The 23,671-nt window shown below is 38.8% G+C and overlaps 2 protein-coding genes across 4 annotated transcripts in view; one reads left to right on the top strand and one right to left on the bottom strand.

Moving 5' to 3' along the window:
* The window catches only part of LOC129740318 (autophagy-related protein 16-1), a 355,598-nt gene that overhangs the window by 66,621 nt on the left and 265,306 nt on the right, over window positions 1-23,671 (top strand). The gene's annotated exons all lie outside the window — the stretch shown is intronic.
* Window positions 1-23,671, bottom strand: part of LOC129740317 (uncharacterized) — a 459,755-nt gene that overhangs the window by 53,079 nt on the left and 383,005 nt on the right. For all 3 annotated transcript variants that reach the window (XM_055731953.1, XM_055731954.1, XM_055731956.1), the window contains 2 exons: window positions 5,147-5,515; window positions 2,224-2,384 (listed from right to left, as the gene is read on the bottom strand). In XM_055731953.1, the coding sequence (XP_055587928.1) occupies window positions 2,224-2,384; window positions 5,147-5,490 (505 nt within the window). In that variant the 5' untranslated portion in view covers window positions 5,491-5,515. The remainder of the gene's footprint in view (window positions 1-2,223; window positions 2,385-5,146; window positions 5,516-23,671) is intronic.

Raw genomic sequence — 23,671 nt, forward strand, 5'->3', positions numbered from 1 at the left:
ACCAACTCTAAGCCTAAAATAACATGAAACGTGCGCTGGACCAAAGATTAGGGGAAAAGTGTGGCTGATACAGCTGATACGGCCATGTGGCTGATACGCGCTACTCGTGTTTTGAAGAATCTGTTACATTTTAAGCCTGCAAAAGATTACCAATTTGTTATAAATGCTGTGATAGGCTATGGCAAATATGAGTTTTTACTTAAAATACCCGTGTGTCGTGAAATTTTCATAATTTAAGGTTTTATTCATTTCGATGTAAATTTTAAAACACTTTCAATATGGTGTCACCAAGCAGAGAAAAATGAATAAGACTAAATTTTCTGACACATTGATAGAGGAGTATCTAAACTACGATTTTTGGCTAAAAAATCATACTGAACTTTCTAAGATATGTATTTAAGGGGTATGTTTTATCCAGAACCCGGTAACGTTACACGATTTGTCTATGTATCGTGTGACCAACATCTTTTAAATATGTGCTCATGAATCTCTTTTTTAAGCTTTTTTTTTCCTCAGATTTAAGCTTTTTTGCCTTGAGAGCATAGGAGATGAAAGCTTACATCTGAGGAAAAAAGCTTAAATCTGTCAAAAAAAGAGGAAAAAAGGGAAATCTGAGAGATGTGCTCCACACAGTTTGAATAACATTGCCGGGATGTGGTTTTATCACGGCCCATGCGCTCATTATAACGTGCTTATCGTAATATGCTGAAAGTAACATTAATCTTTCAAAACGGCCAATTTCCATTAAAAGTGAACCAAAAGTCTAAAACCACATTTTGAGCGTTAATTCAGCTCACAAAATCTACTTTCGTTTTTTTTTAAATAATTTTGATTAGTCCATTTTGATTTTCTTTTCAGTCAAAGTGTCTATAAGTATTGGTGTGTTTTCGGTCTTTGGTTGCTTTCGGGTGTGTTCGGCTGCTTGGCGCGTATTGAATACACAGCGACGCATATTTGCAACACAGTTTGGTTCTGTAGCTTTGAATATGGTTTTTAAAAATCTAGTTTTTGAAGCAAAATAAGGAATTTGAGTAAAAAAAATCATAGGCATTAGTAGAAAACACTTTTCTTCATCGAGTACACTCATTTTTTACACATATTATAAAGGGAATACATAGCAAATCAGCGATTCGCTTAGGTAGCGCATAATAGAGCATGCTCCCCTACATGATTAGCTGTGTCAGAATTAGGCATAGAGACTCGAGCTCTCGAGCATTACCACTACATACAAACATTCAAGCGAAACGAAAAAAATGTCGACGAGAGAGTGAGCATCGAACTCAAAACAACTTTCTCAACGCTTCTTGCCAGTTGCACCACTTTGTCATATTTTCTAAGTGAATCAGTTGGAGAACGATGTTTATTTTTGTGGTTTTTCTGTAATGACCAATCAAGCATTGAATTTTACCGGCTTACCAACACACACAGAGCGTCCGGTCTATTCATTGGAATGTATTCTTGCTTACAGCTGAGCAGCTTGGCCGGTGGTTGTTTGCATCTTCCTTTGTCTTGCGATTGGATAGAGAGGGACGTGAAAATGTGTGTTTTATTTAGAGCATTCGCAATGCGGAATAATGTGTTAATGTTATGCCAATTTTGTGCGAATATCTTCATGCCATGATTGGAATAGTTTTTGATCTTCGGGTGTATGCATTTCTGTAATATTTTTTCTAACATCATTGAAAATTCTAGTCAAGAAATCCAATCTTTAGCAGTCATTTGCCAACAAAAGGTGTTGAAATTTGACAAAAATCTTGTTTTTATTGTGCCTATGCCGGAATTCAGTGTGCAAACAACACCTAGAACAATCATATAAGCTCAAACTCCTGCTTTGAACCGACAATTTAAGATACAAAAAAATAGTATAACTCACAAGCTGGCCATTGTCATTAGTGTGTTAATCTTATGCCAATTATGTGCGAATAGCTGCATGCCATGATTGGAATAGATTCTGATCTTCGGGTGTATGAATTACCGTAGTGTTTTTTCTAGCATCATTGAAAATTTTATTCAAGAAATCCAACCAGTCATTTTCAAACAAAAGGTGTTGAAATTTGACAAAAATCTTGTTTTATTGTGCTGCATGCCGGAATCCAGTATGCAAACAACACCAAAAAATCATATAAATGCGTTTGCAAATGCTTTCAAATGACCGCGTAAGCGTCATGTTCAGACTACTGTTTGAACCGATAATTTAGGATACAAAAAAATAGTATAACTCACCTGGCAGCTTGTCGGAGTTGGACGAGAACAGCACGCAGAGCCCCGTTTCGTAGTTGACCGAGGAGCAGGAATCGTTGCTCTGGCAGGCCTCGAGACAGTCGGTCAGCATCAGCGTTCCGGGGATCGAGTCCAGCAGTTTGTTCGGTGCCGAGAAGACGTAGCTGTTGATTAAAGAAGATAGAAAGAGTTTTACTGGGAAAGTTTTAATTTTATGCTATGGACGAAAATATTTCCGAGATTTTTTTTCGGCGGACATATCCGCTTTTTGTTTTGAATGTTGTTGTTATCAAATCTTCGATTTATAAAGAGTATGGTAGATCACTATCAGACTATCGACCGTACCGTTTTGCAACCGAAACCCGGCTGTAACGAACGCCATGATAAAAAACTGAGAAGAATATATATCGATAAATGCGTTTCTGAGTTAAAGGCAGCTTATCTGAGCGATCACATGTCATCTTTCTGTTCGTTCGCACTGCAAGTTCTCTCGCTTTTGGGGCGAACCACGCTTGGCCTACTAATGTGTGGTGGTAGATGTAACAAAAATGCTTCTAAATATATTCTACCCGCTCATTTTCACCATCTTTCATCTCATCTAACGTTCTATCCATCTACAAAATCTTATAATCTTAAGATGTCCGTACTGAAAAGGACATCACTTTTTACCGATAAGGGCGTTAAATCGAAGTAACAAAACTTTTATTTATAATTCATTTAACCAGGTTTTATCTAGCTTTACAGTAGTTTTTCTTCTTCTCTTTTTCAGGTAAGAGGCGTGATACCAAATTGTTTTGAATATTTCATCGTGGTAAGTGTGTAAATCAGTGATTGAAATCCTCATCAATTTTCTCATCAGGGGCATTCAAAATACACGCTTTGAGGCCTCGCATAGCAATACAGAGACGATACCTAAACATTTATTCAAACCTCCCCCCATGAGGAGGATCTGCTCTGAGAGACACTATTCGTTTGCCGCCCGAACGAACTCTCTCAACATTCGGTTGCTACATGATGCATGAAGAAGACGAGGCACACATACCTACTCATTTACGTTATTGAATTTGAATGACTCAAGCCGATAGCTGTCGTTGAGGAGAACATTTTCAACCTCGCCGCAAAGGTTGAGGCAACAACAACAACAACCGAACTTATTGCATTGTACTGGCCCGCAACGTATGGTGCAAAGAGGAGGGAGGGAAAAGAAACGAAAAAACTAGCTGCCAGCGTGCGGCTGCTGTGTAATAATAGCAATAGCAGAATAACCTCAGGTATTCGATCCAGACACAAACGAGGAGACTCGGGTTTGCTATGCCTTTTGAATTCGGTTCCCTCAAGCTTGTAACAGGAGATGAGTGAGAGCCATTCGTTTGGTTTTTTGGATTCGCTCCCTCGAATGTATATTCTTCGAGAAGGCGGGCCATGTTGAGAGCGTATGCATCATCGGTTTTGTCGTTTTCGCTGCCGCAAAGCAACCTTTGCTTCCGAGTAAAGCGTTTAGCGAGTGAAGGTTGATCAATTCATGCTCAACAAAATACAATCACTGGTGTAAATTGACTGTGACGAAAAACTCAAAAAACTAAAATTTGCAATTTTTACAATACATATGTTGTATGTATTTTAAGAAAAAATGAAAAGAGTTTTGTTAAAACGTTTTTCAAAATAAGGTTCAAGTTGTTGCAAAACCGTTACTCATTTTTCTTATAAAACTCCGATTATGTTATATACGAGTTTTATAATTTGTATCTTTTTTAGTGTTGAAAATAGCTGTAAAGCAACTTCCAGAAACTTTTAAAAATTTAGTTGATAATTTTATTTTGTCATCTAAATTATGCTCTTGAAGCCGGGTTTAAATTTGATAAATGATGAACTAAAAAACCTATACAGAAAAAAAATCAAAATCTGTTTTCATGTTACCAATATTTTACCATAACATCAAAAACAAAAAAAGGCTCTAGATTTAGTTTGCCAGATTGCCCGGTTTTACCCGGACTTGTCCGAATATTTGGCACAAAACCGGAAAAGTCCGGTTGCCCTTATTTCTTTGAAAAAAGCCTGTAATATTCTGGATTTCTTCATTTTGTATGCAAAATCTAACGAAAAACTCAAATTGAATTATTATATTTTTTATGTTTGCGTCCAAAAACGATTTCAATTTCTAAATAGTTATGGACAGTTTTTTGGTAGCCTTTAAAAGGATTTGAAATGTCCTAGCAAACATAAAATCGCATTATAAATTATCGATTAAGTCGCATATAATGTCAATGCGAATCGCATTTTCTACCAATTAAGTAAACGATCGTAAAAATGGTTACTTAAAGTCGGTTTAAATCGGATATCAAAAAAGTTCGCCATGTTTGCCAAGCTCTGCGAGAAGCAGTGCAATCGGATTATGAAAAACCAGATGGCTCATTTTAAAAAAATGGCCAATGAGAGTAGCAGCAAATATTGGCAACGGTTTGCATGAATTGAGAGCAAAACTTCCGCTCTCTTGCTTACTTTCAGGATGTACAAATAAGGTGTTGAATATCGTACAATTTGTAAAATTCTTATCGCTCTGGACATAAGTTAAAAATATGTATGTATGTTGCCTCCACTTTGGTAGGTAGCTGCTTTTTTAAGGTTTTATTTGATCATTCTATAATGTATATGGAACCTATTTTGATCAAAATTAAGATTTCTAACTTTTTCGTTCATGTCACAAGAATCATTATAGTAGTCATTACAACAGACAAGTCGTTAAAACAGATGGCCGTGCTAGGGTAAACTATACTGTTTCAAAATCCATCAATTCGGGAAAAGGAAATATTTTCAATTTGATGTTTTCTTTTAAGTTAAGTTAAACACTGGTCTTGCATTCTAGATTTCTACTTTTCAGATTTTTTTTTTGTCAATCAATATCGATAAGTTGAAACGTTTCTCTTACCCGGTCACCAGTTCGAACGCGACAAAGTCCGGATCGCAATCCTCGTCAGTGTACTCGTCGATCATCTGGGAGCTGTTTTCGGCGCTGCCGCTGCTGCTGGACACGCCGTCAGCTTCCGTCGAGGCCGGTGGACTTCCGGTCGATTGCAGTGGTTCGCCACGTTCCACGACGACGGCTGCCGATTCGACTCCGGATGCGGTCGCAATGTTATCCTCCAGCGGGGCATCGGCCGGTTTCGAGATGGGCAGATCGAGCCGGGATCGCCGTTTGGCGCCCTCTATGCTGAGTGCCGACGCTAGTAGCAGACAAGCTAGCAGGGCCGAGTGTAACGATCTGGGCAACATGATGGCGGCTCCTATCGGTTCTTATCTGAAATGGGCAAGAGAAGAAGGCAAAATGGGCTTAGATTAGTAAACAGTGGGAGTTGGGACGATCCAAAAGCTAAATGGCATTTAGGATGATGAGTCATCTAGGTGGAAAATCAGCTGTCAAAGGCCACGGCACAGCAATTGATTAAATTCGCAATGCATCTACTTTCAATCGCATCTGCTGCCGGGGAGACAGTCGTGAGAACATTGGGCTTCGACTCCATAAATGGTCACGCGGGCTGAGGAAGATTGAATGAATGAGCTATCGTCTCTGATCCACAGAGAGATCCCATGTCGTGAAAGTGGATTCCGAAATTGGAACCCGAGTTGCTACATTTCTCGGATTGTGACTGTTTGGGTGTATCTGCTGTGTTTTAATTATGAATCCGATCTCCGGAATATGTTAACCTTTAAGGTACGCTCCGGAAAATTCCTTTAAGGCTGTGCGGTTGACAGCTGCGGAGTCGCTCATTTGAATACGAGGAAATTAAATCATATTATTAGATCTTGGCTCGGTTGGCTTGCTGCTGCTAGCTAGGATTCTCGGCAGAGCCGGATTAGAGGGGACCATTTTTCTAGGCCATTATTTTTTTTAAATTAAAATAATGATTGATAAGTAAATGAGACTTTGAGAGTCAAAACACTTCAATGTTGAAATCTAATCCATGAAGGTTCCAAATACGATTGTTTTACAATAATCATATTCAAGTTCACTTTGAGTTAATATATTTGGTAAATTGTACTTTTATTAAAAGCCTTGGAGGCATTTCAAAAATGTTTGACTGAACAAAAGCTCTCTAAATTAAGGTTGCCAGAATTTTTTCCACTCCCATCCGGGCCTAGCAATTCCGGGCGTTTTTTCAAAAAAACCTGGCAAAATCCGGGCATTGATTTCAATTTTTCAAATCCAAAAACCGGGCAAAATTTAGGCGTAATTATACATAAAAGCAAAGAAAAAATACAAAAACAATTGAAATTAATATTTTATTAATGTAATTGCAGGCTTCCAAAAACTTTTTGGAACAATTAAATATTTAAAGGTTTATAAAAGTAAATCAGTGAAATTATTTGAAACAATCGTTGAAAATTTCCATACCGTTAATCGATTTTGCTGAAACTTACTCAAAAACTTTGATTTTTTTTTTGTTTCTTTGTGAAAATTGTGAAAAAATCCGGGCAATATCCGGACTTTTTTCACGATATCCGGGCAACCGGGCCGGACCAGATTTTATCTAAATTTTGCATCAAATATCCGGGCAAACCCGGATAAAACCGGGCAATCTGGAAAGCTTACTCTAAATAGACCTTAGAGAATTTTCGAAGGTGATGGAAAGTATAAGAGAAACATGAGGTATCAAAGAAATCATGAACATAAGCCGTGAATATTATCATTGGCTAACACGCCGTTGTACTGGATCGGAGATTGCGGATTAAGTCTTGTCGGTGAGCCGTTGTATTTTTTTTCGAAAAATTAATGATTTTCACGGCTTAGGTTTCTTCTTCTTTTTCTTTCTTTGATACCTCATGTTCCTCTCATCAGGTAACGGACTAATTTTGGACAAGGGGACTTATTTTAGGTCACATTGTTTAGCTCTCTTATGTAAGTTTTATTTTACATACATTATTTAAAATTGTTGGAAACGCAGGTTTCAGTGGTGGAATAGAGTTATCTTTATTCATTTTTCGTCAGTCTAGTCATAACATAACTACACAATTCATTAGCGATTGCTATTGTCGCACTCTCCACTTATCATATTCCTTAACTGAGAAAGTACTCATTTCTCAATGAGAACTTTGGTACTCTTACCCAGAATATCTGGCAACACTGCAGTGTAACTGCTAACCACAATATGAGTAAGCATCGGGAGCGTGTACGATGATGATATTTGTACCGTGTACATCATCATCAACCTATTGTTCTCAGCCATCATCAATTGAAGAGAACTGAACCAAAACAAACTGTTGTGGTTCTTCGACGGCGGTTGTTGCTTGATCGGACCGATCCTCAATCGGGAAAATCGTAAGTCTCAACAAAAATATTACGAATTATGTATTGAGTTCCTTCGTAACCCATAATGAGTAATTTTATGACGAAATAAATAAAACTGTTTACTCAAATGTTGCAAAACAGCTGAAGCGTGTAACTGAGAGAATGAAATTTGTTGAGGGTTTTCTGAGCTACTAAAAGAGATGAGAGAGAGAGAGACAGGAAGGAAGTGAGTGATTTCGCGGAAAAGAGCGAACATTCAGTTGGATAAATTTGGAAGTAACTGACGCGTTTTGCTATCGCTAAAAAGTGTTTTTGATATGAAGAATTGTAGTGCGAATTCGAGCAACAAGGCCCAGAGTCACGACAATAAGTAGCTGTAGACAAGGTTGTCCAAAATAAGTCCCCTGGTCCAAAATAAGTCCGTTACCCTACTTTCCATTACCTTCGAAAATTTGGTAATTTTCAGGTACAAAGGTGTGTCAAGCGAGCTAAGAACATAAGTGGGGGAGTCAGATAAAAAAATTCAAAGGATCCCTTGTCAGATTGTGATATTTAAAACAAAGTGTTGGAAAGGTCTGGTCCGGCCCGGTTTTCCGGATTTCATGAAAAACCCATTTTTTTTTGGTTTTTTTTTTAATCATATGTGGTTACCCAATTTGCCCGAATAGTGCCCGAATTATCCTCTGTCCGAATTTTGCAGGGTTTTAAAACGAATTAGTAATTTGTAATTGTAATTGTAATTTTATGTAATTGTAATTTTATTGAGTAACGATAGCCTTCTTTGGTACTGCATAAGGTTAAGGAAACTATGAAGAAGCGGTTTAACATAAAACGAATTAGTCCGGATTTCCCAGGATATTCTTTTTTCTATGACTAAGTTCACCTCAAAAATTTATTCAAATGTATAAGTGTTCAACTGGTACGAGCCCTCCTCCTAGAACTAAATCCGGCACTGTCTCCTGAAGCTGAAGAAGATCTATTTGACCCGTTAGTCTGATAAGGAGCAACAAATTTTCAACGATGTTCAACCATCCCGGGTCGCTATTATTATTGTTGGGGGACAACACAATTTTGACATTCGATATGAGTATGAGCAGGAACTCCCTTTTTGGAGCCAAACGGTGTCCGCTGGCAAGTACCGCAATAGTTGCCTGACCCATAGACGGGTTGAACCGATTCCAAATAGAGCAAACAAGCATCCTCTCAATTAGGGCTCGTTATCTTGAACCGCGCGACCACACCGGGGCCTTTTTAGCCATCGACGTCATTGCTGTACTTCTCACCCCCACCTTCCAATTTTGCCCTTGGAATGCTACGGGATGAGTCGTCAAGTTTGGAAGCAGTGGAACAATTTATTTTTACGTCCCGGACCTGCTCCAGCTTCTCGGTTCCGTCGATTTGCAAAACCAATCGACTCCATCAGCTTCAATTGTGTTGCTGCTGGCCCACAACCAGAACAGGCAACAGTTCTAGGGAACAACCGCAGATAATGTCCGGCAGTCGCCATCGGGTTCCTAATGTTCTTCAATTCTGTCATGCCCAACAACGACCGACTCTTACTATCCCGGCAGCCGATCGCGGAAACACGCCCGGATCCGGAATGGACAGAGGTGGCTTTCTAAGTTCACACAAACAAGGGACACAAACTAGAAGCGAATCGAAAACGTATGTAAAACCGATTCCCGCCAAACGATACCCGGCCGCCAAATCTGGCAGGGGCCCCCTGATTCTTGACGGTCGGCGGCAGCGACAAACCAAACTAAGAAAATAAACTCCCCCTTCTTGGTTCTGGGACCTCCGGTGAAAAATAAGCCAGAAGCAGGACTACTCTGGACCGAAAACGGACGGTAATAACATGATACATCTTTCGCGACCAAACGGTTTGTTGCTGCAGTTTTGTTCCTAACAGCTCGTTAAGTCCCACCTAGCAGCTAATAATTCAGGGGCAGTGTAAATACCTGCCCTAACCTCCTACAAGGGTCCTACACATTGCAACCTGGGTCCAATTTATCGCCGCACCCACGGATCTAATGATGATTTTCTTTAAGGAACGGATCTCCCTTCTGGGAGGTCGGTTTCATTCAGACTTCGTCCTGGCTGTTAGAAATTCTCCAATTTGGGGACACGGAAATTGTTTCGAAACAAATTGAATCCCGAAAACGGTTTTGAAATCATATCACATGGGAATGTTCTTGCTTTCAGACTAAAGGCGAGAAAAATAAACTTTAGATGATCGTTACAATGTATTGCGCGGTAACTTTCAAACTCAATGGACGTGTGTTGATCACGATTTTCGGTTGGTTTCGATGGATCTTTTTTGCAAACCAACCGCAATGGTGTCGCTAAACCCTATGGAGATTTTTTTTTCCTAGAGCTGGGCATATTTCGAGAGAATTTCCTTCTTTCACTTTTCATTTTTTTCCCACGATGGTAATGCATCTGTGTGTATGTTGAGTATCTATCTATTCCACTCAAGACATTGTCTAAAACAATAAAAGCTTTATTAAATGCATATTTTCATTGCTTGCTGACCACTTCACCAACATTAACTAACATTTGCAACTTTATTTGGAGGAATTAAATCGTCAAAATAAGAACATTTGATGTAACGAAATTTTTGCATGAATCTCTCTAAACCATATGATTAATTCTGTCAGAACTATGATAAGCTAAACATTCCAATTTTCCCGGTTTTATCCGGTCTCACCCGGATTTTCAAAGAAAAATTTATGAATAGTCCGGTCCTGCCCGGTTGCTTGGATATCGAGGAAAAATGCCCGGTTTTATTCACAATAAGTAAGCTAAATCTATACAAACCAAAAACTCCGATCAACATGATTTATGATTTTTGTTTCAACATACTTTCAAACATTTTTTTTTTCGAAATGTTAACGCCGCTGATGTGCCTCGTTAACATTTTTTTTGTATTTATCTTCCAATTTTACTCTTGATTTTTCGTGAGAAAACCCTAGATTTTGGCAGAATTTGCCCGGATATTGTACGGTTTTTGAGATGGAGAATTTAAAAATACAATGCCCTGGTTTTGCCCGGTCCGAATACTTTCAGAAAAAAAATCTGGAAGGCTTTTGCCAAATTGCTAAGCTTGCCAGATTGCCCGGATATTTAATATAATAATTTCGAAAGATCCGGTTGTCCGGATTTCGTTGAAAAATGCCCGGATTTTGCCCGGTTTTATTCACTTTATTTGCAAAATCAATAAAAAAAAAACTAACATTAAGTTATTATGTTCTGGGATATTTGCAAACGAAAACGAAATTTCTTGAGTTTTCAAAACACAAACACGTTTTATAAGCTGATGATGTGTTTTGATGAAAACAAAAATTTCAAGTGTTGGTTTTCATTGAATATTTCCTGTTTTTTTTGGCGAAATTTGCCCGAATATTGCCCGGATTTTGGGGTTGACAATTTGAAAAACAAATGCCCGGATTTTGTCAGGTTTTAACATAAAATAGCCAAGATTTATCCGGCCCGGACACGCTCGGGAAAAATTCTGGTAACCTTACTTATGGCCCACTGAAACCCACAAGAAATCTTCTCTACCGAACACCAAAAACAGACAACTCTAGTGGAAGATAAAAAATTTCCAGGTCCTTGTCAATTTTTTTCTTCTTTTTTGGTAAATTATTCTGATTCAATAAAAGCTTTGGAGATATCGATTTAAATAAGAATGTTTCCTAAAAGCTTGAAAATTTGAAGTTAGGGGGAGAAAAACTTATAATTTGTGTTTGAAATACATTTCTGAATACACGAAACTCACAGCTGTGGAAAAGAAGAATCTAAAATAGACAAAAATAATCTGATAATAATCCGATCTCTAAATGAGTTTAAGTAAACCAACTCAGGTAATAAATCAGTTTAAAAGAAAAAATAATAATGCGGGAACAGTTTATGGATTTTTTTTGTATATTGCACTTGATGCAAAAACTCTAAATTAGCTATTCAAATCAGTTAAAAACAAAAATTTCAGCGTAAAATATTAAAAATGCCACCAAGATCTGTCAGAAGAATGAGCGTGAACAAAATATCATCAAAAAAAAATCTCATAAAGCTTACATCAACAGAGAATCATTTAAAAAGAACTCCAGATAACTTTAGATTTCAGAGATTACACAACCAGAAATGTAATACAAATACATAATTCGAAGAAGTTTGAAGCAGAATTGAAAGCATGTTTGGGTCAAAGCAACTTTTTTTTTTCCTGGGGATGATTTGTCAGCTGAGAACTTTCCTTGAAGATCGATAGTTTATTTTGACCATCGGACCAGAACTCTTAATTAAAACTGTTATCCTGAATTTAGAATCTGAATTCAGGTGTTATATATTATTCTGCTAATCTTAATAAGGGTTATCGTAGGAAATTCGTAGGATTTCCTCGTCAAATTTCTCAGCTAGAGCGTACACCAATTTCCATAGAAATTATATTTTTATTATCATTTTTTTCAACACCACAATAGGCATTCTTTTCCAGTTCTGTAATTTTGAATCAAAAATGAAAACAGAAATTATACCTTTTTGTTTATACTATTACAAAAATAGCGAAAATTTAACTATGCCCTAACACAAAACTTGACGAGCTCGAAAAAATCCGAAAACACCATCCAATTCCTAAATTCAAAATCAATAAATATTGTAGTTTAAAAAATCCGAAAAAATCCGAAAACACCATCCAATTCCTAAATTAAAAATCAATAAATATTTGGGTTTACTTGGCTTTGCTGGGAAATAAATGTTGATCAGTGTTACCGACTGTGAAAAGGCTTCGGTGAAAGGAATTTGAATCCGTATTCGAAATTTTGGAGGGGAAATCATGGGTTCTGATTTTTTAATTCTGAATTCTAGTTTTTAGGGCTAAACTCTAATCTCAATACTGAATCTGATTCTGGATTTGTGTGTTTTTTTTTAATTTGAATCCAACACCTAATTTTCATATTTTAACGCTGGTTTCCAATTATATCTTAAAATCTCAATCTCTGATTTTTGAACATGATTTCGGTATAGTCGTTTTATTAAATTTTTCAAATTTCTCAGACTATGCCATTTCAAGTGTAAAAGATTGTGGTTGTAAATTAAAAGTAATGAAAGTATCAACATTAAATGTTTTTCAATTTCGTATTCAAAAACCCGATAAGGAATCAGGATGTAATTTTTTGCTGAAATTCAAATTGCATATTGGTATTTAGGCTCAAATAAGCACTCATACATTATTGTAGATTGGCCAAGAATAAAAAGTTTGAATTTTCAACCATGAGTTCTGACTGAAAATTCAAATTTTATTGAAACTGCTGATAACTTGGAAAATTCTTAAGTTCTGTATGAGATAACCTAACATTTGGTTCAACATTTGTTTGTGGTCTGTATTTAGAGTTTCTAACAACTTTCATTTAATCGTTCCAAAAATAATAAAATAACAAAATATACCTAAAAAAAAATTTTTCTTAGACTATCACATTCAGCTTCAAAAATACTCAAATTTTTGACGTTTTAATTTATCTCAAAGCTTCTCTAAAGCTTTGCTCTTTCAGAAATGGGACACTTTCTTTTGCTGATGCCTCATTTACTAGTAATCGGACATTCAAAATTTTGACAGCATTTTGCTGCCTGTAAAAAGCACTATTCGACCTTTTTTCGAAATTTAAAATTCACGCGTTTTTGAGATATTTACGATGAAAGAGAGAGAGAGAAAAAAATAATTTTGCACAGTTTCCACCAAAATCCATTATTATCAAATTGACAGCTCACAAAACCGTTGATTATTCAAAGAATTATTGTGAGTAAGTGGTGGAAAAGTATCCAAACACTTTGAAAAATGTCCACAAATTTAAAATCAAGCATTGGAGTGAAGCACGTGATCGGCAACTACGGTTAAGAAAAGGTTGCCAGAATTGTTTCAGCACGTATTCGGGCCGGACAAACCGAGCAATTTTTATATAAAAACAAAATCCGGACTTTCGATTTCAAATTGACGACCATAAATCCGGGCAATATCCGGGCATATTTGGTCAAAACTCATAAACTCCTCAACAAAAATCAAGGAAAAATATTAAAAAAAATTTTATCAAAACTCATCGATAGATTTTGAACCGTATTTTAGGCTTCCATAAATCCTTTCACGATTATTTTTATAAAACTTTAATTTGCTCAATTTCGTTTTGGATGAGTTTGTTGTTTTTTGTTTAATTTGCCAAATGAAGTGAATAAATCCGGGCAAAATCCGGGCATTCTTCAATGAAATCCAGGCAACCGGACCGGGCCGGACTGCTCTTAAATTTAGTATTAAATATCCGGGCAAACCCGGATAAAACCGGGCAATCTGGCAACCTAAGGTTAAGAGCCATCAAGGAAGTCAAAGCTCGTACAAAAATTTTCAACTTTTAATAAGCGAAAACTTAAGTGTAGATCGCTGAAATGTCTCGCATATTTTACTTAAATTAGCTAAACCTATCGCCCAGCTATGAGTCATTAAAACCTTACTTCAAGCAACATTTTTTTGCAGTTCCAGAGCTCTTAAGCTGAAAAGCCGGTACCGAGGCAATGAGACAGATGATATCTGATGGACGACATTACATACTTTAATCCCTAGCAGATTAAAGTAGGTATGTTTTTGCTGGTTTTTTTTTTTTTTGTAAAAAATATCATGATTTGCCAAGACTCACTCCTGTGGAGGAAAAAACAATTTTCAGAACAAAATTTTGGTTTTTGTTGTTTTAAAAAGCTTATAAATAGTACCCTTTTATGTATATTTCGCAACCTACGATCTTAACTTACCGATAATACTTTAAGTTCAATCTTATGATGGTTTTGCTTTGTTTTTGTCAGATTTTTCCAGCAGACATTCCAGTAAAAACGTTTTTAGTGGCACAAAAATAGTCAAGTTTTGTTAATCTCGAAACAGCTGAATCCACCAAAATGCCCCCAGATTCTTTCAAAAGAAAATCATTGGTCCAAAAAGAAGCGAAAATTGGAGGAGGAGGATGTAGCCACTCAAAATAAAGATTTGACTAAGTATAAGTGGGAAAAACTGATCAATATCATGACTGAAAAAAGTGTGCGCCGCTCGATGGGAGATACCAAGAATAAAGTATAATTTTTTCTTATAAAAACGTTAAATATTTATTTTTGAAGTTTTTCTTTGATTATCATACCTTCATTTTCTCCATAGAAAGTATTTCGATCAAACGAATGGTTTTTTCGATACACGCATTCGTTACTGTCCCATTTCTAAATGAACTAAGCTTTGATCTTTAACAGTTGTTTGTTGAAAAAAATAAAATGGCTGATGAACTAATATACTGATTAGCACCGAGTGTGAGTGTGTAAAAATTAAAACGAAAATTAATTAAAAATACACAAAAAATGTTCGAGTTGGGTCGAATTTTGCCTTGATGTTGTGTTGCATTTTTTTTTATCACTAGCAGTTGATTGAAATAATCAAAATAAAGAAAACAAATTCATCTTGATTAAAAGAACCATTAGTTCATTTTTCTAAACCTCACAACAACCTGAAGCGACACTTTAGGCGGTATTTTTAAATTTTCAATATATAATGAATGTGTAAAAACAAAAAAAAAACATTTTCGTCGTCCAAGTTCACAGAAATCGCTTGAAATCAGATAATGAATAAAGGCAAACATCGGACACTAATTATCTTGATTCGAAACTTAGAAGAGGAGTGAACAGCTGAGAGCAACCATTCGGAACGAATTGAAATCGGTTTTAGTGGAACAAAATTCTGTTTTTTCCTATCGTTCCCGAGCACCAAAAAACAAAAGACTTCAACGGAAGCAATGACGACGAACTGTGCTGCGATTTATTTTCTGGAGTTTTTTTCGAGTGTTCTATGCATTTGTAGGTAGGAGGAGTTCGCTTCCATTTTTAATTGTAATTTGAAGAAACTGCTGATGAGCAATGGTTGAAAATAAGAATGAGATGTGTGTGTATAACATTGACAAACACGCTGCTCTCCAGAAGAATTTCAATTAGAGAGTGGAACTTCATGAATTATGGAACATTCTTGCTGCGGAAGTTCGGTTTTAATTACTTGTTTTCACATTCGTTCGATATCACCCCGGTTAACAGTCTGGCAGAAGATTAACAGCGCAGATAATGGAAGAAGGTACTGTTAGTTTTTACCCGCGTAAGTGTTCATTAAAACAATGATGTAGGTGTTCATTAGAAGCATTGATTGCATTACAAATACGCGTCTGGTTTGTTTCAATTTGTTGTTTTCGCTACTCTAGCTATAGAACATTAGTCGGCTGTTGATGAATGAGTTCATTTGTGCAGTTTTTTTTTTGTTGCAGACATTATCCGCGTTTCAGTGTTCGGCTTAAGTGGGTCCAATCATTTCACGAGCGCATGGTTAACCTAATGGTTCTCCTGGAATGGTGTGGAATAAGTTCAGCAAAAGGGACCAAATCAGATTAGCAAACACTATTTTCAAGGTAAATATCCGTCGGTTCTAAGTTCCACCGAAGTATCCAATCATCATTACCATCTTGGTAAGGAAAGAAACCGTTGATGATGGGAGCTGTGTGTTATGGAAGTTTACCGTTCGCGTCAGAAAGATCGTCAAATTGAACTATAAATGAAAATTTCTCCAAATAGATGATCAACCGGTTAGTCTCCAGGTTAGAAGCGAAGGCCGGATCCGTAAATGGGCTCCGGGAACCTGGAAATGGACTGGGCCTACCACCTGCCGGAGGCTGAGAAAGGATCGGTCTTCCACAACGAACGAGCATTTGGCAACAAAAGTCAAAGATTATGAATGCAAATATTGCAGTTTGCGGTTGACCGCGGGGTTTCTCGGCCATGCCGCCCCGCTCCGTTTACTTATAAGAGAAGACCAGTATCTGCGCAAGGAAATCGACAGTTTTCTTGTGGTTTTCCGAGGCTCTCGCATTAGCCTTACAAACTACCGTGATGCTGGTGCGCGAAGTGTCTTTCAGGTTTAACTGCCGAACCAAAGCTAACAGAATTAGGACCCCCGAAGGTTCCTCAGTGGCCTAATTCAAACCACATCGATCCAGATTGGTTGCAATTCTGCCCGTCCCGAAATAATGCAAAACTTGTTGTTACAAAGTCTGCCCAAAAGGGGATCAACCGTGCGATCTCACACTGGGCCCGGAATCTCGGGGTGCTGCGGATCCGCGTGGAATCACGCAGCGCGCACCAAAACTTACCACGGCCCAGTGACCTTTCTTCGAGGCTGACTGGGTGCCACAATGCGCAATGTATCAACATCCATCCCTGAGAAACCGGACCCTGGCGGACCAAACCTGCCGCCAGAAGTACTGTCTTAATCCGGGGCATAAATTTATGGCCGCCTTCTGGAAACCGCATTCAGGACCGACGAGAGGTCGGCTACCGATTTGAGTCAGTCTCTCGCTCGCGTCTTTGTTCATGGGTCGTGATTTTGCGAATTTGCTTAAATCTGCAAGGTGCTTCTCGAAGGAGGAAGGAGAAGCTTCCCAGTTGGTTGATATGATGAATGGTGGAACACCCGAAACAGAAATGGGCTCGGAATGTTGACTAACTCGGTAGCGTTTTGGCGGAATTTTTGGAACGCATGATGAAGTACAATAATTCAAGCAAATAAATCTTACGGTTTACGTAAAGCCCCAATAAAAAGTAACAAATCCCACTGATTAAAAACCATTTGTTCCCCTCGACAATCCAATTCGATTTGGAGAATAAACATTTTAGAGGGTTTCGGCTAAAGTATGTTTTTTGTTTTTCAAGAATAAAATCTCTTTAGAGCTTTAACAACTGCTGCGCCTCTAGTGGTTCTAACATGGAAATTGTAAACCAATAACAGCCCCCCGTGATCTGATTGGATTTTTTACAGGAAGCAGTAAGTTTCATCAATACCTGTAGACAGGGCCGTAGGAAGAACCTGCTCATAAATGGGGAGGGGTGTTGGTTAACAACACTTTTCCTCTAACTTTTTAACTTGAGCAAATCATTCATAAAGAAAAAATTAAAAATTATGAAGGTTTTTTTAAGCGCGCCAGATTGCCCGGGTTTATCCGGACTTGCCCGGATATTTGCACAAAGTTTGGACAAGGTCCAGCCCGGCCCAGATCCCGGATTTCGACGAAAAAACCTGGATTTTTCCTGGAGTTCTTCATTTTAATTGCAAAACCATATAAAAAATTCGAATTGAAATTGTCTGAAAATGTTTTTTCTCAAAATAACCAAGAACGGATTTTTGAAATCACAAAAATATGATTTAAAATTTGCTGTTTGTTTCGATGAATATTTTTTCGAGTGTGTCTCTTCTTGACTTTCGTTGAGTCATTTCTGGGTTTTGACCAACTTTGTCCGGATATTGCCCGGATTATGAAAATTTTGTAATCAAATGCTCGGATTTAGCCAGGCTTTTAGATAAAATAGCCCGAATTCATCCGGCCTGGAAACGTGCGAGAAATACTCAGGCAACCTTATTCAATGTAATTATTCAGCTTTGAGTTATTCTTTCTTTCGGAATGAAGTCCGTGAAATTGCATTTTTATATATGTAGATAGATTTAGAAAATAAATAATGGATTTTCAAGATTTCATTTAAGAGAAGAACTTTTTGTAAATACTTAACACTCGAAAGCTGTTTTAGGAATATCGGTTTAGGGAAAATTTCACCTGTAGTTCGTTGGTGTTCCTCTGGATGCAAATGTATAACCATTCTTTGATAATATTAGAATCTTCGTATGGGTAATTTCATCTAGTTTCTTAATATTTTTAATCAAAGTAGATATGTTTAACCAGGTTATCTGTAGTTAGTTCCGAATAAAAAAAGTCCCGAAATTTTTTTTTTCAAAAATTATTAGTAATTTCTGACAGCTTTGCTAAATTTAAGCGTTTCATTGATTTCTAGAAATGTCAACAATAGATATATCCGTCGAAGCATAAATATGTTGGGGTCCGCTGAAAACTATGAGTGTTATCACGGATTTACCGGTAGAAAAAAGCTAACTTAAAAAAATGACATAAAATTTTGGCTTTGTTCAGTTGTATCTCATTTCTCAATGAACCGATTTTTAAGACTCAAATTTTCTCGGTAATTTTATTATTTTCAAAGAACATACTTGGTCTTAGTGGTGGTTAGTTTTCAGTATATTCAGTATATAAGTTCTTTTCCCCAATTATGATTCGAACTGGGTTTCAAGAACAAAACACTTAGTAAAGAATGTGAAAACTGATCCCAGACATCGAATTTTGATGTCTATGAGCAAGTTTGAAACCACAAAACTCGGAATGGTTCTAACCTAAGCTAACCAGATATTTTTCTCCCAATATCCGGGCCGTGCAATTTCGAATTATTTTCCCCAATATTCACCAATATCCAAATTATTCAATATAGATCATCAAGAAAAGAATTCGAAACACTATATATTTACACGAATTATACAAATCAGTCAACTTGAAGTCATGTTTTAAGTTTCCAAAAAATCGTTCATGTTAATTTGGATGGAATTTGCTCGAAAAATTTCGACGCAAAATGCAAAAATCTAATGAATGAATTCAATTTTTCGTTTGATTTTCCATATAAAGTGAACAAAATCGGACAACATCTGGGCAACCTGGAAAGCTTAGTCTCATCTTATTGAAATTCGATATTCGGAACTAAATTTTAATCAATAAGGAAGATTTTTTTTCTGAAATATTCTACTAGAATTGTGGACCGGGAATTAAATTTCTAGGTTTTTGCTTTAATTCTGAAAGTACGAGATTGCTACTCTTGTATCATTTTTATCGTTCATCAAAGTTTGATTAAGAATTTGAAATTTTTGAGTTTAGAGAAGAAAATTTCCGTTCCTACGGCCATGCCCATAGAAGATTTAGTTTTGAAATGAACGGCGGAGATGAAACAAATTTTAAACACAGGCGTTGTAAATCTAATGTAGTCGTAAAGAACTGCAAAAAATACCGAAAAAAAATCATAAAATCGACAGGCAGAGAGTTAAAATATTCACAGTTAACAGCGTGAAGGTTTCAGTGGCAAGTATGATGTACGAGTAAAATTTGACGAAATACGTGGAAATACAAGGGAATTATGAACTACCGTAAAAACTATTGCGACGGTTGCTCCTCGCGAAAGAAAGTTTTGGATCTATCTGGCTCGATTGCAAAATAGTGTTACGGCCAAAGATATCGAAGAGTTCGTAATGGAATGTCTCCAATGCGAATCAGCTGAAGTTCATGCCCTGGTTCGAAAGGATGTTGATGTTTCCACGCTCAGATCAATTTCTTTCAAAGTTGGGTTGGATCCTAAGTTGAAAGACACTGCGCTTTCCCCAAAGACTTGGCCTGCTGGAATATTATTCCGAGAATTCGAGGATTTTGGTTCAAAAAACCCTTTAACTCCTGCTGTCACTTTCTCACCAGTTGCACCATCCATGGAGACTCCTGGCAGTTCTACTCCTCGTGTGGCACCAATTCACTGAACGCCTCTACCTATGGTTTACCGAGAATGGACAACGAGTCTTCTTTAGCCTCGACAAGCAACCGCATAAGACTTTCGAGTTTCTCGTCATCCGAACCTTCCAACAGCTGTCGTGTTAACTTCTACGAACATCACCAATTCCTCGCCTCTTCTCGGGCTTCTTCACCGGGACGCAACGAGTCAGGTTTTACGGAGACCTCGGAGCCCTTCGACTCAGTCGCGCTGATTCCTGCCAGCGGCATCAGTCGTCCCGGCCCTGAGTTCGATTGCGGCGATGAGGTTCTCCAGCCTGCACAAACAGGCAAGTACATTTTTCGTGTTGGAACCTTCCCCTTGCGTGATGAAATTTCCGATTCCAGCCACGCCGACCTACATCATCTGGCCTTTCATGAGCATCATCAAATCCTCGCTTCTTCACGGGCTTCTTCACCGGGACGCAACGAGCAAGGCTTTACGGAGACCTCGGAGCCCTTCGACTCAGTCGCGCTGATTCCTGCCAGCGGCATCAGTCGTCCCGGCCCTGAGTTCGATTGAGGCGATGAGGTTCTCCAGCCTGCACAAACAGGCAAGTATTCAACTTTCGTCGACCTTCCCCTCCGTGATGGATTTTTCCGTTCCAGTGAACGACGATCCGGTGTGTCTGTCGGGTCTCGAGATCAACTAAGTATCTACTACCAAAATGTCGGCGGTATCAACTCCTGCGTCAACGAATATCTGCTAGCCACCTCATGCTCCAGCTACGATATTGTGGCTTTCACCGAAACCTGGCTGAACGATAGAACCCTTACCAGTCAGGTTTTTAGCTCCGACTACACAGTGTTCCGGCGTGACCGTGGTCCTCACAACAGCACTAAATCCTCCGGCGGGGGTGTTCTGATTGCCATCCGATCCGGTCTTTCAGTCACTCCAATCGACGACGAATCATGGAACGACCAGGAATTAGTGTGGATCCGTATCGATCTGGGCACTCGAAAGCTCTTCGTTGGGGTTTTATACCTACCCCCTGATCGAGCCAAAAGCGCGGTCTTCGCAGAGTCGTTTTCCCGCGGCCTTTCCCGGTTGTGTTCCCTTACTGTTCCCGAGGACGACATTCTTATTATTGGCGACTTCAACTTGCCCGGACTTAAATGGTGTTTCTCCCAGTGCGGTTTTTTGTTTGCTGATCCAGCGAGATCTTCATTTACTACGCCCTCTAGTTTGATCCTCGACTCACTCAGCACAGCAACTCTCCGACAAATTAACAGCGTCGAGAATGAGAATGGTCGCTTGCTCGATCTCTGTTTTGTTAACGACGGATCCCAATTGGCTACGATTGAACTGGCTCCTGCGCCTCTGGTTAAGCTTGTTCCTCACCATCCGGCACTGCTGCTTTCGCTTGAAATCTCTGAAGTTGTGACTCCTATCAAGAAGCCGGCATCCTTTTTTCTCGATTTCAAGAACGCCGATTTTGTCGCTATTTCACAAACGCTTGACGCCATCGACTGGAATTCTGAGCTCGAATCTTCCGATCCAAACGCTGCTGCTATGAAGTTCTCCCATATCATCAACTACATCATCGATCGTCACGTACCAAAACGCTCAGCAGCCTCTGACCTACGTGCTCCCTGGGTCACGAAAGAGTTGCGACAAATGAAAGCACTCAAGAACAAAGCCCTCCGCTACTACTTGAGGCACAAGTCTCTCCACGCCAAAAACCAGTATCGCAAACTTAACGCAGCTTATAAAAAAGTAAGCACGCGTTGTTACCAGGGCTATCTTATCCGGATTCAGCGTGGTTTTAAAACTAGACCCAAATCGTTTTGGCAGTACATTAAGGACCAACGGAAAGAATCGGGCTTACCGTCCTACATGTTTTTGGAAGACAAGTCGGCGACCTCAGACCTTGATATTTGTAACCTCTTCGCTGACAAATTCCGTAGTACTTTTGATTCTGGTTCAATATCCACGGAGCAGTTGACTATGGCGGCTAGAAACGTCCCACGTCAGAGCACTTCCTTTCATCACATCGTAATCGATGACGATACCATCCTGAAGGCGACTGCTAAGCTGAAATCCAGTGTTTCTGCAGGTCCGGATGGCATTCCAGCGACTTTTCTAAAACGCTATATATCACATATGCTGACTCCTATAAAACGAATCTTCCAATCATCGCTCACGGAATCCACGTTCCCTTCCATTTGGAAAGAGGCTTACATGTTTCCGGTCTACAAAAAAGGTGACAGGAGGAACGTTAACAATTATCGCGGTATTTCTGCCCTATGTGCGATCGCCAAACTGTTTGAGCAGGTTGTACTAGATCCATTTTTCTCGTATTGCAATTTTTATTTCTCTAACGAACAACATGGATTCATGCCCAAACGCTCTACGACAACAAACCTGTTGACGTTCACATCTTCCGTGCAAGACAGTTTTGCCATGGGATCTCAAACCGACGTAATCTACACCGACCTGACCGCAGCTTTCGACAAGGTAAACCACAAAATAGCCATAGCCAAACTAGATCGTATCGGTATCTGCGGCTCTTTACTGGAATGGTTCCATAGCTACCTGGTAGGACGGAAACTTATTGTACGATCAGGTGAATCATTTTCCGATCAATTCCGTGCCTCTTCTGGAGTACCTCAAGGGAGCCACCTAGGACCCATCATATTCCTGATCTACTTCAACGACGTGCTGTTGCTTCTCGATGGACCAAAACTGGCGTATGCCGACGACTTGAAATTGTTTCAATCCATCAACAGCCCCGAAGATGTCAACGTATTACAGAGCCAGTTTAACATCTTTGCCGCCTGGTGTGATGTCAATTGCCTTCCCTTGAACCGCAACAAATGTACGGTAATTTCGTTTTCACGCAAGCGGCTACCGCTATCGGCTGATTATTTTCTTGGACATGAGGCAATTGCACGAGTTGCGCATATGAAAGACCTTGGTGTGATCCTGGACGAACGGCTGGATTTCAAGATCCACACAAACTACATCGTCGATAAAGCTTCCAGATGCATGGGTCTTTTATTCCGCATGACAAAAGACTTTAAGGATATTTATTGCCTCAAGAGTCTTTACTGCAGCTTGGTTCGATCGTCCCTCGAATATGCCTCGGCTGTATGGTGCCCCTACTACCAAAATGGCTCGGAGCGTATCGAGGCCATCCAGAGGCGTTTTTTGCGCTTCGCTCTCCGGAACCTGAACTGGCAAGACCCGTTCCGACTCCCCAGCTACGAAAGCCGCTGCCGCCTTATCGACATCGACACGCTGCAGGCCCGCCGGACCGCAACACGGGCCTCTATTGTTGCCGATCTGCTTTCGTCTAGAATCGACTGCCCTGCACTGCTAGAAGCACTCCAACTCAGCGTGCGATCCCGTGGCTTGAGGAATCGTAATCTTCAGCTCTTTGCTCCTCTCCGACAGAATAACTACGGAGCTAATACAGCGCTAATTGGTGCAATAAGGACGTTTAACCGCTTCTCCGACCATTTTGATTTTGACGTTTCGAGGGAATTATTCCGAAGAAGAATCCTTAGTGCTTTAAGTATAGTATAGGGTAAATTCCGTGTAATTGTAGTTTGTCTTTAATTTTTAACCTATTATTTGGATCAATATTTGATCTGTTGATGAAAATAAACAAATAACAAATTAATAACAAATTATTCTTATGGACGATGAAAAAGCATACAGATGTACACACAAATATTATGAGTTTTAGATAAC

This window comes from Uranotaenia lowii, chromosome 1 (genome assembly GCF_029784155.1).
Source record: "Uranotaenia lowii strain MFRU-FL chromosome 1, ASM2978415v1, whole genome shotgun sequence".
Taxonomy (NCBI): Eukaryota; Metazoa; Arthropoda; class Insecta; order Diptera; family Culicidae; genus Uranotaenia; species Uranotaenia lowii.